At 35.2% G+C, this 13,833-nt stretch overlaps 1 protein-coding gene across 1 annotated transcript; it reads right to left on the reverse strand.

Moving 5' to 3' along the window:
* Positions 1-610: 610 nt before the first annotated feature.
* On the reverse strand, positions 611-9,933 carry LOC132704771 (ejaculatory bulb-specific protein 3-like). Its single transcript, XM_060675010.1, has 2 exons — positions 9,725-9,933; positions 611-894 (listed from the first exon to the last, which is right to left on the reverse strand). The coding sequence occupies exons 1-2, from the start codon at positions 9,906-9,908 to the stop codon at positions 695-697; spliced, it is 384 nt and encodes a 127-aa protein (XP_060530993.1). The 5' UTR covers positions 9,909-9,933; the 3' UTR covers positions 611-694.
* Positions 9,934-13,833: the final 3,900 nt, after the last annotated feature.

Consider the following 13,833-nt stretch of genomic DNA (forward strand, 5'->3'; position numbering starts at 1 on the left):
ATCAGTGGCGTACCATAAATGTCTGCCAAAATAGACTGGTGAAATTCCATACACCCGCCACTGGTATATTAAAAAAAAGTGGTATTACAGATATTAAAAAAATATATTTTATTTTTGAAAAGTTTACCACCCTGTATCCCAAAAGTTAAGACGTTTAGGATAAACGTTCATATGAAGTTTTCTTTTTAAAATGGTCCCGACAATTGCCCCCCAGAACTATTGATATTCAATTAGAAAACATCCTGCAGAAGCAGGCACAGAGTAGAATGCGAAGCGACACAAAAGGAACCCAGAAGATTTGTAAATAGTTTACCACCTTCCATCCACTTACAAGATGCTCTCCGTCCCGTGGAGTATAATACTTTTATCACTGTTTTAATATATTTGGAGCTCAAAATGTCATTACTATTTTTAAAAGAAACGAGTAACACTAAAACTCTGCGTACTTTTCCCGATTTGTTTTCTATTTTATTTTTTAATTTTATAGTAATGTCTGATGCGAATTCCTTTTTGCAGAAATTTTAATTTCTTATACACAAGAAATATTTGAATCGAATTGAACAAATTTAATAACCGACATATTTTTGCAGGTCCAAGGAAACTAAGAATATTTATAATGTCGACAAGTATGGTTTTTATTTGAAAACTTGATTACAAATAGTAAGAAATAGCATTTCCCGGAATTGCGTGCCCTTTAATCGAACTTAATCCCTTCAGCTTCCCATTCGCTGCGATGCCTTTCCAGATATGTCCTGTCGGGATCATACTTGTCCTCGAGTTCCGAAAACCAGTCTTTTTTGTTAGTGGCTAAGTGTTTGATGACCTTCTTCGTCCCAACCTGCTGGGCCTCGCTGCACTTCGAACAGTCAGTCTCCAAAGCATCCGGCAATAGGCCTAAAGGACAGAACGCCCTTACACTTACGCCCACAATTTAAAATTATCTATAAGTCTACAGGGCGGCTCAGAAAAGCGTGAAAATACGATATAATTTTTTTTTAATGGAATACACTATTTTAAAATTTTGTTTTGAAGTCATTTTAAAATTCTTCAAGTTTTTTATTACCTTTACATCTTTTCCAATATTTAAATTTTCCTAAAAAAATTACTAGTTTTCGCACTTGCGAAAAATTACGATAGGGCAATTATTCTTCAAAATGAATAAGAACTAAAAGTTCAGATTTTTCACATGAAAATTGTTTCGACAATACTGTGTCTTTAACAAGTGTATTATTTACAAACTACCTGATACCATATATACCGAGAAATGACAATAAAACCCTAGTTAATGTTGTTGTGAGAATTTAAGTTCAATAAAGGACAGGTATTTAAATCTAATTATCGTTAAGCAATACATTTGAATGTCTCGTTTTGTTAATCTCCGTGGCTTCCAATAAATTTTATTTTATACTTTTTGTATGTAAAATATCAAAATTGTCGCCAAAAATGTGTTTTACTGTGTTTAAGTGTGTAGCATAATTAGATCTAGCCTATTGTTTTTAAACGCTCTTTTATGTTAGTTAATGCGTTTCTTGAAGGATCCATCTGTTTGTCCAATATAAATTTTAGGACAAGATGCACACTTTAACCTGTAGACACCTGATTTTTCAGACTTTTGACATTTCGTTTTATTTATTTGTTTTTTTAATTTTCCTATTGTGCTGTTAGTTCTGAAAGCAATTTTTAAACCACATTTTGACAAATTTTTTGAAACTTTTTCACTGGGTTCTCCTATGTATGTAATTGTTTTAAGTTGTCCGTGTTCTGTGTTCGGTTTCGGATAAATAAAGTTTACTGTTGTCTGGATTAGTTTTTTATTTATAATTTTATCTATAAGCCACGGATTGTAGCCGTTGTTCAGTGCAATTTATTTATTGATATTAAGTTTTTTGGTGTAATTTTCTGTTGAGAGTGGCGTACTAAGAAGTCTGCGTATAAAAGAGCGAAATGCAGCCATTTTGTCTGTATAATGGTGATTTGAGCTGTTATGTTTGACTGTGACAAAATTTTTGCAGGTTGATTTATGAACATGCGAGAAATCAATGATATATACTATTAAATATAAAACCCTGTATATTATACGATTAATAGACACTCCCTTTTATACGCAATCACCCAATGTAGGATTGTCATGGTATAGAGTGTTTTTGGTCATTTGTCCTATACTTGTCTTGAAGTTATTTCGAATCTTTATGCAGGGTGAGTCAAAATGGAAAATATTAATTTTCGTGAAAAAACAAATGGAACACCCTGTATATTATACATCCATTTATTACTCCTGTTAATACTCTTTCAGTTTTATTAAGCATTCCATATACCTAAAGTAACGTATTATCACAAAATGGCATTCGTTAATACAAAATGAAATGCAACAATAATTTAGTATCTCTGAGATTTGAACATAAATAAAGCAATTTAAACAGTATTTTATGCTAGGGATAACATTAAAAATTCAATATTAATATTACTAATAGTTCCACAAAAAACACTTATAAACTAATTTTGATACACGCTCTAACACGATCTTACGATTGGCCAGTATTGGCTGGTATTTCAGGACTGAAATTTTCAAAGTGACCATCTGTTTCATGTCCTCTTTTGTTTTGAATCAGTTTTATATTTCCGGTCTCTAACATATTGCCACAGAAAACAATCAATTTTTGTTAGATCGGGAGATCTAGGTGGCCATTTAATCGGACCACTTTCGTAAATGTTGGTCCAATTTGATAATCATTTCCAAGTTGTACATGATAAGGTTGCGTTTAATTTTGTGTACATATTTTGTACACTTACATGTGAGTTTTTTGTGACTCTAAGCACGCACTACACTACAGTCTTGACTTTCAAGAGTTCTTTTTGAGACCTGCCTTCTATCGGGATACTGTTGCTTGTAAATTGTCGTAGCTAATAACGCATTCTTCTCGCTAGATCCCAGTACCAAAATCATATCGAGCATTTGTTCCATCGAAAAATTCATGGTTGAGTTGCAAGGTAACTTACTAACAAAAAATTAATTGAGAAAACTAATACAAAAAGGACAGGTTTTAAATAATTGTTTATTTACATGGCCAACTTGCCTTTTTATGTCCAACCTACAAAATTTGCATGGCCAACTAACGTTTGCACTGAAAGGCAAAATGTCCAAATTAGTGAAAAGAAAGGAAACACTTTTTCCCCAAAATTAAGAATTTACCTATTTATTTTTATGTTTATTGTCTTATATGTTTTCTCATAATTTGACAAATTTTCGTAGTTTTGTTTGTTAAAATTAAAAGAACATTAATGACATAGTTTTATTTTGTAAATCAAAATTGTGGGACTATCTTAAGATACAAAGAAAGGACCATTTCATAAAGCTAAAGAACTGCTACCAACATAACAAATTCACTTTAGACATAGAAAAAACTAAATACATGCCCTTTGTAACGGGTTCAATTTGTCATTGGCTACTTCGACTTATATTTCTCATATGTAGGTTAATAACGCTCGGAGACTACCTATCGAATGTTTTATTATCACAATTACACACCGTCTTAATCATCATAAATACTGGTATTGCTAATTATTCTTCACTACTTTATTCTGTTCGAACACACTGTAACTGCTTAATTGCTTGGCGTGGTTTGTCGGCCCTAAAATAAATGTAAATAAGTGTAAGCTCTTGCATTTTTGCTGCAATTTAGGGTGTTACTGCGGAATGCGGTTGGATTGCACGAGACGATCGTCCTGTATTTATTCTTATTTCCGAACTAACGGCAATTCCTATTCTTGTCTCTGGTTTTCATTTATTTACACTTGTTGCTTTTTGGAGAGGTTCTTTCTTACTTCTTTACTTCTAATGGCCACAACTGCATAAGGTCATTCGGCCAGCTTACACAATTTTTAACATTATTCAGATATCCTAAAGAATGTCTTCTTAAGAGAAGGGTCTGGACCAATCCATCATCCTTCAGGTTATTTAACGTATACAAAAACGGAAACAATTGCTAAATAAATTGTCATAAAATAAAGACCGATTCTTCAAACGGCTCCCGCAATTATCTTATCCGGGATATCCGATCCCATCCGACCTGGTTACCAGCGTGAATACAAGAAATCCGGAAACCGTGTTAACATACACCTCATGGAACTACGCATCACGAATCCATGTACATCCGCGTAAGACGAACACTATTTCCCAAACTTATAGGCACTACGTCTCTAACACTTCAGATAACGAATATACGTAACAATATTTTCTTTAAACAACACTAATTTCGACCGATTTCTACAAATTTTTGGAACCGGGCAGGAGCAACGTCCGCCATGTGCAATGGTTCCCTCGAAAGTCTCTTTGGAGAGGTTCTTTCTTCTTTACTTCTAATGGCTACGACTGCATAAGATCATTCGGCCAGCTTACACAATTTTTAACATTATTCAGATCTCCTAAAGAATGCCCTCTTAAGAGAAGGGTCTGGACCAATCCATCATCTTCCAGGTTTTTGTTTTTCACGTATACAAAAACGGAAACTTCTAAATAAATTGTCATAAAATGAGGACCGATTCTTCAAACGGCTCCAGCGATTATCTTATACGGGATATCCGATCCCATCCGGCCTAGTTACCAGCGTGAAAATAGGACATTCGGAAACCGTATTTGCATACACCTTATGGAATTACACATCACAAATCCATGTACATCCACGTAAGACGAACACTATTTCCCAAACTTATAGGCACTACGTCTCTATCACTTCAGATAACAATATTTTCTTTAAACGACACTAATTTCAACCGATTTCTATAAATTTTTTGGAACCGGGCAGGAGCAACGTCCCCTATGTGCAATGGTTCCATCGAAAGTCTTTGGAGAGGTTATATTTCAATCCTCTGTCAACGCGGATGCAACCGGCCATTAGTACAGTTAAGCACTCGACCTTTGGCCCTCGTTCGTCTTCGATTTCCTAAGACGTTACTGTGTAATCTCGTTCAAGTGTGTGTAATAATTGGTTTTTATTGATAATAGCGGGTAGTAGTCAGGTAATATTTGGTCTCCTTGCGTTGATTAACTCCTGTCATTATTGGCCCATTGACCATAGTGATGTCGGAACCAAACATCGTGTCCATTGGTCTTTTTTTGGAACTTTGTGAAACTACATCGGTCTTTCTTTTTTTTGGCTTTACGATGTTCGCCGGTGAAAGTGGTTGCAAGATTTCAATACGAATAAGTTTGTGGCATCTCGTAGTTTTCGAGGATCAAACCGGATTGAAATCGTATAGAAGTTGCGGATCGTCGTTTTGTTGGTAGTATTTTGCTTCGACGTCCCCAACATTACAGCTTAGGCTGGATTAAAGCTAACCAACTTAGCATCTGGCACTCTTCACCGCCACCCACGATCATCAGGCGTAAGTTTCACAATTTATTGCACGCGTTGCAAGTAATTATGATCACCGCAACTCATTATTTTGTTTTGTAAGGTTTTGGATTTTCTTTTGGTACCGGTTTTTGATTGTTGGTCTGGTTTTGGTTTTCCATTTGGTACCGGGTTCCCTAGTTCCGGTTCATTTGGATTTGGGGCCTCTTTCCCTTCGTGGACGGCACGTTTTTTGAATTCTGCAACCCAAGAATTACCTAGTCTTCAAATTAGCTCGGTTCCGGACGTTGCAGTGCATATTTTCTCGTCCAAGAGTGATTAGCATTCGTGCCTATCCTACTGACTGGTGAATCCGGAGGCAGTATACAGAACAGCTGTGTTAAAGCTTGCCCCACTCGTTCGTTGCTGGTAACTCGAGGATCACAGATAAGCCTCTATTTACGTTGAGGTTAATTTTCTGTCTATTAAATATAAATTGGAACTTTTAAAACATCAGTTAGGGTAAACATTTTTATTGGGATAATTATTTGTAAACGATCGATCATAACCAAGCTTCCTGAGTTTATTGTATACTTAAGTATTTGACGTATACTCAGTTTCCCAACTTGGAGCTCCTGGTCTAATGTATTTTGCTTATATTCTGTGATTGAAAATCTGGTCCAGTAGCCAATATATGGAGATGTAAACTGACGTGCCTGTCTAATTTATTTATTATTTATTTGCCTAGAACTTTGTTAACTTTGTGAGTTTGTTTGGTGGCTAGTGAGCAAGGACACTAGTCACTACCACTAAATTATAGTATAGGTTGGGGTATTGTCCTAGCTGGCGCCCCGGTTTCCAACCTCATATTTATTTATTATTTTTTTTGTATACCCCGCCCATATTTTGAGAAACTGAGCTGCTTGGGCCCTATACTTACTGCTTTCAATCGGTAGCAAAGTGAGCAAAGTATAGTAGGATTGCTTTGGTCTCTCCTCCACCTCGCGTGGAAAAGAGACGTGGCACCTTCTCAAATTTCAAAAATAAAAAGCTTAAAAAATTAAGAGGGCTTCTGACGAACGTATTTAAAATAATTTCTTCATACTAAACAATTAAAAATTCTTTATTTGTCTTTGACGACCTACGGAATTCTCGGATGAGGTGGAGCCTTTAAAAAACAGCTACGCAAACTTAACCTAATACAAAAATGGTTTATAAATATTATACACTTTATAAAATATAAAAAATACAAACTTCAAAAAAATATTTGACAGTACATCCCGATTTTGCACTTGATCGCTACCAAAACACAAACATTTTCACTTTTATCATTTTTATTAGAGGATAAAAAATTATACTTTGTAATTTTAATGTATTTGATTAAATAAACGTTTTTATTATTATTTATTATTAGTATATACGGTGTCTTATTTGATTTTTTCACGAAAATTCATATTTTTTATTTTGACTCACCCTGTATGATCGATTCGATCTAACTCAAGACTTCAAGTATAGGACAAATGAATGTAGTACTTTATAAAATTGTTCGAATAATAAAATTATAACTGTCGGAAACGGTGTCAAAAAAATAGAGTATTAAACACAGGGCAAATCCGAAAACACTAGGTATTGACCACAACGACCCTACATTGGGCGTTTGAGTATAAAAGGTAGTATCTACTAATGTAATAGTATACAGAGTGTTCCGTTAAAAGATATATGAGTTTTGTTTTCCATATATTTATGAATAACTCTGTATATTTTAAAATGTTCTTTCTATAACCTTTGTATTCAACATTTTTCTCATAAACAAATAAAAAACGATACCGTTGGTATGGCTAAGTGTGAGTAATCGTAAGACTAGACTCCGCATTTTGTAAGTGTACAATAAAGATTTTAAATAAATTTTTAAAAAATTGAACACAAAAGATGTTTAGAATTCACACGGAATTTCGAAATGTAATAATATTTGAAAGCGCTGCATGACCAATGGGAGTCAAAGTCAATGAAGAAAATAACAAATATATGATAATGTCAAAGAAAACCAGACAACAAATCAGACAAAATATCACTATGAACGATCACAATTTCGAAGCCGTTAAGGAATTCGAATATTTAGAAGGGGTTATAACAGATGACAACAAAGAAAAGATGAATGTAGTAGCAAGGATTCTAGCAAAAAAAGGATCTTTTTATGCGGTACAACACCTATTTAAGTCTAAACCGGTAGTTGCATATGGCAGTGAAGCCTGGACGCAAAATCAAAGAGAAATAAATAAATTGTTGGTGTGAGAACGTAAGATACTATGAAGTATATACGGCCGGTATAGAGATGATAAACACTAATGGATAGCGACGCAGACACAATGAAAAATCAGAAGAACTGTATGAAACTAACCAAAACTGCCTAAGATGGGCATCGCCTTATTAACAACGTGTTTCGGGAAAGGCCAGACGGAGAAAGGTCAGTAGGACGCACCCGTAAAAGGTGGAAGGATGCACTTGCTGAAGACCTTAAGAAAATGAGGATAAGGCAATGCGAAATCAGTGCACAGGATCAACAATATTGGCGAGTTATCGCAAACGCAGCCAAGGCTCACGATGAGTTATAGTGCCAGAGAAGAAGAAAAAGAAGAAGAATATACGGGGTGCAACTTCCGGTTGTGTGACTGGATGTATAAAGTATTTGCTTAAAGCACTGTGCGTTCAATTTATCTTGATAACATTTTAATTGGCTGTAACTTTTTCAAGCTAAACAAAAAAATAAAATGTAGGGTTAGTAGCCAAGTTTTTTTCCAAGTGACGTATAAAACGAAACAATATCAATTTTTTATGTATGTATATTATATATGTGTTTAATAGAATATGTTATTCCGATTTCCATTTCCGTTTTTGACAAATCGGCAGAAATAGGAAATTTGTCTATAATTTCAAAGAGTGCCCTGACTGACAAATAAAAATATGTTTATGTTTGACATATTGGTAAATAACGTTCGTGGTTTAATTATAGTCCAATTCATTATTGTTAAAATAGTTTTTCGCGAATTTAGCATCTGTGAAAGGAGTGATATGCTTTAAGCATATTTTCTGAATGATAAAAGTGCAACCGCACCTCGTCGTCAGTATAAGTCTGGGTATAAGGCTGGCAAAGACAGTGGCAGAAAACGGTAATTTATTAAATGCTGATTTTTACAAAACTTCTTCTTCAGTCAAGCTCTGAAGAAGCCAACAGGATGATTGGCGAAACGTCAGCAATTTCAACTAAGCAAAAACCGACGCAGGAGAGATCCAGAAGTCTTGTGAAAAACATTACAGTAGCCTGTGGACATTTCTTTGAAAAATATTAAATGCTAAAAAGATATGATAATGTTTTAAGTGAAGAAAATAAAGGAAAATATATTAGGATTCTATGAGGCACATCCAGTTTCCTCTATTACTAGAGTACATCAAGAGACAAGTATTTCTCGGGAATCGATCCACTCAGTTTTGAAAGAATATAATTATAATGCAATTAAATTACGTAAAACTCCTAAACCAAGTGCGTAACAATGTCAAAGGAAGATGCAGTTTTGTTTAGATTTCTTTAATAGACATAACGAAAATAATAATTTATTGAAAAACATTTTATGGACTGATGAAAGTTCGTTCACTACAAGAAGGGGTTGTAATAGACAAAATACGTGATATTGGTCTTTAAATAATCCTAGGCAAATACACGAAATAAAAACCCAGGAGTACCAATCAATCAGAATATACAAGATTTACCACTAAATATATCAGCGCTGATTATATAGCAGCAAGACGGTGCGCCTCCTCACAATGTTTGCAAGTTAAAAATTTTTCTTAATCCAGGGGTTGGATATGGAACGGAGGAACTATGGATTGGTCAGCCAACAGCTCCCACTTAACTTCGGCAATCGGTTAAGAGACAATCCGGAAACGTTACTAAATACAAGACATCATACAATTAGAGTGTATGAAACAGGTGTTCAGGAAAATGTTGGTCACATACAGCAGTATTTAGAATAGTTAAAATTTTTTTTTCTTTAGTGTGTCTTGTCATTTTTACTGTTTTAATTTGTAAATGATTATTGTTGTTGTCAAAAATATAAAAAATTATTAAACCGATATATAATATACAGAGCTTTCTATTTAAAAAATATGATGTAGGCTTATATGTCAAAAACTTGATGGTGTTTTGTTTTATACGTCACTTGGAAAATGACTTGGCTACTAAGCCCACATTGCGTTTTTTTTTACCTCGATATCTCCAAAAACAAAAAAGTTAAAGCCAATTAGAACGTTATCTAGATAAATTAAACGCACGGTATACTTGGTCGGTTGTGAAAACTTCGGTTTAGGCTGGTTTACTTTGAAAAAAAAAGCGACCTTACGTTTCAACTCAGCGGCGTCCGGTGCACATGGGCCCCTATCCATGAGACAGTTGACGTAATTCTGCAGGAGCCTCTCACTCCGAACAATCTCGTCAAAATCGACGTTGTCATACTTCGTGGTGTACTTCTCGTCGGCCGTGACCGAACAGATCAAAGCGGTCAATAAGAAAATAATCGCGAACATGTTTGCGACGAAATGAATCGCAACAAATTGGATCGCGATTTTTATAAGACCCAAAGGTTTATTCGTTTCCGCGGTTCTCTGCAATTTTCGTAATTAACGCCGGATTTAATTACTTTCGTATTAAGACTGGGAATTACGGATATTATCGGTCTAATTTTGATTTACCGAAAACGGTTCGAAAACATGTCAGCATAATTGTTTACTGAAAATCTCGCTTGTTTATTGCGACTCACCGGGAAACGCACAAATAAGTAAAAGCAAAGTAAAGTAAAACCCACTCGTTTTCCTTTCCGTGTGCTCTTTTTTAATAGAGAAAGCTAATGTAATTTTTGTTTTTCGAATTTCCGTAATAAATGTGCTTATTTCAAAGGAGATCTTGCGCCACTCTTTTGCGAACCGGGCTCGAATTCTTGAAACCGGGAGAAAAAGGTTCTAAGGGAAACTTTTTGCTTTATATTGTAGTTTCGAGTGAGAATCTCAGAATTATTGCTTTGCTGTTCTCGAACTGCATTATAATTGCAGTGGTAAAGTGACGCTTCCCGCACGCTAGATCGGCGTGTAATTAGGCATTTTAAAGAAGGGAGTAAATATTTTAAGGCCACCAAAACAATATAGTACAATAATAGATTAAGTATTCGTCAGAATGAGCTTTTTGTAAGAAAATTTCTGTAGTTACTTTTTTTTTTTCAAACTAGAAATTGTCGTTCTAGGATATGTCTCGCATATTTAGGTGGCGGTTTGTCAAAGGAGTAGAACTAGTGGAAAATAGGGCATTAGGTGAAAACGTATAAATGACTCGACGAAAAGAAAATAAATCTAGTAGTGCATTTGTGATTATAAGCAGCAAGAAACGGATACAGGGATTTCATTTTTATTTAACTTTCTATCTCGTAAAATGTAGAAGTATGGTATTCACAAAAACAGCTTCAAAAGATTATTATTATTATTATTTGTTACTTAAAAAATGCCGTGTCCTTTTGGTCTTTTTTTGCCAAAATTTGATTTCAATGCACTCATATAGTTTTAGGTCATCCGCATAGGCAAGCTTGTCGCAGAAGATCAAAGATATAAGATCGTCTATAAATATCTTGAACAGAAGTGCTCCAAGATTAGAACCTTGACGCACACCAGAAATTATAGTATACATGCGCTCCTTTGTATGTTATTTCTGTATAATATTTCTGGATTTCAGTTTTTGAACTTGATGAGGCTGGTGCTTGTGGTAGCTGACGTTATCCCTGACAATAACATTATTATTGGGAATATTTTTTAAAGGATTGTTTTGATAACGATAATCCAAGCTGGAATCCTTAACATTCTTTGCAGACAACAGCAAGCGATTTGCCGTTTTCGCTTATTTTTTGGATACAGTGTCGTGTGTATCGAACCATGTTTCATCAAGGTAAACTATGGATCTGTTGTCTAATCTATATCTCTTAATTTCTTGAAGGTAATTAAATCTCCATGCGCGTGATTCCATTACTATTTGCATTTTGTCTATTCTGCGGTACTTAAATCCCATTTTACAGACTACAATATGGAGGGTGCCACAGCTTATATTTATATTGGTTTCATCTTCTTCTAGCTTCTCTTTCAGTTTATCCAAGGTAGGAACAACTTCGCTTTGATGAAGGCCATATATTCTCCTTATATCGAACCATATTTCATAAAGGTAAATTATGGACCTGTTATCTATCTATCTTATAATTAAATCCACAAGTGTGTGATTCTATTGTTAAACAACCCTATGGTGATGGTTTCACCATCTTCCAGCATCTTTTTCAGTTTGCTCAAGGTAGAAACAACTTCGCTTTGATAGAGGCAATCCATTATTAGGTCCTGATCACTATTGTTTATACGGTGAGTGTAAAAATCAATTGGCGTGTTTGTAAGTAGACAGGTTTCTTTTAATGCTTCTTGTTTAATAAGTTCTCTACTGATTAAAGTTTTATACGCATTTTTCACCAAGCAACAAATTCGCAATACATACACTACATACAAATCAATACTTACGTGTTTTCATCTTTCCCCCATACTTACTTTACCTATTTCGCAAATGATGCAGTTTCTACCCTTCCTGCAGCATCGTCTGAGCGACTTATCACCACTTATAACCAAGACAAGTGTTGAGCCAATGAAACATTATGCAGAAATTAACAAATTGACATTAAATGAAATGAAAGTAAACTAAGGTCACCTTTTCAACACAGGATTTAAATAAGAGTTTATTAGTACGCTTAAATGAAAGCACAATTCAACAGAAAACCTCAAGACTCTCCTGGTTCGAACAGGTGAATCACATTCTCAAAAAAACTTTCTGTTTACTGCTTAGACATATGGAGGCTCCGCCATCAGGTTTCTTTGCCCTTGTTTTGAAAAATTCGATTTCATCGATCGAAAAATCGTTAGGTCCTACGGGACCCCCATTGGATCAGCTTTGAAAAAAGATTTTTTTTTCTGTCCATTCTCCGTTCTCTGTTCTAGGGGTTTTCGGCAATAACTTCCGAACTGTTTGAGCTACACGCTTCAAATTTTTTTACACTCTACGGAATACATAAAATATGTAAAAATGGCCATCTTTTTTTTTCGATTTTGGACTATTTTTTAGACGTTGCTATGAAACACGATAAGTGTCCGAAAATTGAAACTATAGACTTCAAATTTGGCAGCTGGATGGCGCTTGGTCCCCTAACGAAACCTATTGAAATTGGGGATGCTGACCGTCAGAACCGTCAGAACTGACAAACGTCAAAATTCAAAGCGTGGGAACTATCTCCGAAAACATCTGATTTCTCCCAAACATACCCGACGTGGTAAAATGACGCTTCCCGCACCCTAGATCGGTGTGTAATTAGGTATTTTACCGACGGGGGTAGAAAATTAGGATATTATGCAACAAGCGCATTAAACGGCATTTGACTCACTAGTTTATTTGACAAGAGCGGAGCGAGTGTATAAATAAACGAGTGACTTAAAAAGTTTACCGAACGTGTTGCATACTATACTTTTTCTACGACCGTTAGTTTTTGGGTATATTTTCGCAAAACCATCAATGACATGACCGTCAGGATTGAGAAACGTCAATTCAAACCGTGTGAAATATTTCCGAAAACACCCGATTGCTCCCAAATCCGTTCGGTAAAGTCCCGGAAATGTCCGAAATGGCTCGGATTCGTGGGAAACGAAACTGACGTGGTAAAGTGACGCTTCCCGCACGCCAGATCGGTGTGTAATTAGGTATTTTACACACGGGAGTAGAAAAAAGATTTTAACCATTCAAGCGAGTGAGTGAGAAAGAATTTGCTGATCTGTAGAACGGTTTCCACCAAAAAAGCTAAGGCAGTTGATGACGCCAATAAATGTATATTAACGATATTCCGAAATGGGATAAAAATTAGCAACGCGCGTACAAGCGCGTAAATTAGAAATTGCCGTGTTTTGCTCTGTGACGACAAATTGTAATGCCTCAACTAAATTAATAATACTCCCAACTTGTTTTCTAGTAATGTTCGATAATTAATTGCGACTTTAATTAACGCTTGCGGAGCGAAATCTATCAAATTGCCTGTTTACCATGGGCGACCGATAAAAAAAACCTTCGGGAATCGAAATGGATGTCACGTAAGTGGGCTAATGAATAATTTGTGTTATTAGCACCCTTAATATGGTGTTTCGTACGAGGACGCAAATTTTCCAACAGTATTATGGATTACCGGCAAAGAAAATCACCGAAGCCACCGAGACAAACCAACGAGGCATATCTGGGTTTTTTTTTATGAAAGACTGGCTTAAAGAAGAAGTCGACGAGCTATTTAAATTAGATAAGAAGAGGTAGAGGACCATCAAAGAAATTAAAAGCAAAGTAAGTTTCGTCGTCTTTTCAATATTGTAGTTATACATAAAAAATTTCTACGTCTCCTTATTT

This window comes from Cylas formicarius, unplaced genomic scaffold (genome assembly GCF_029955315.1).
Source record: "Cylas formicarius isolate icCylForm1 unplaced genomic scaffold, icCylForm1.1 PGA_scaffold_10__41_contigs__length_53128322, whole genome shotgun sequence".
NCBI classification, from domain to species: domain Eukaryota; kingdom Metazoa; phylum Arthropoda; class Insecta; order Coleoptera; family Brentidae; genus Cylas; species Cylas formicarius.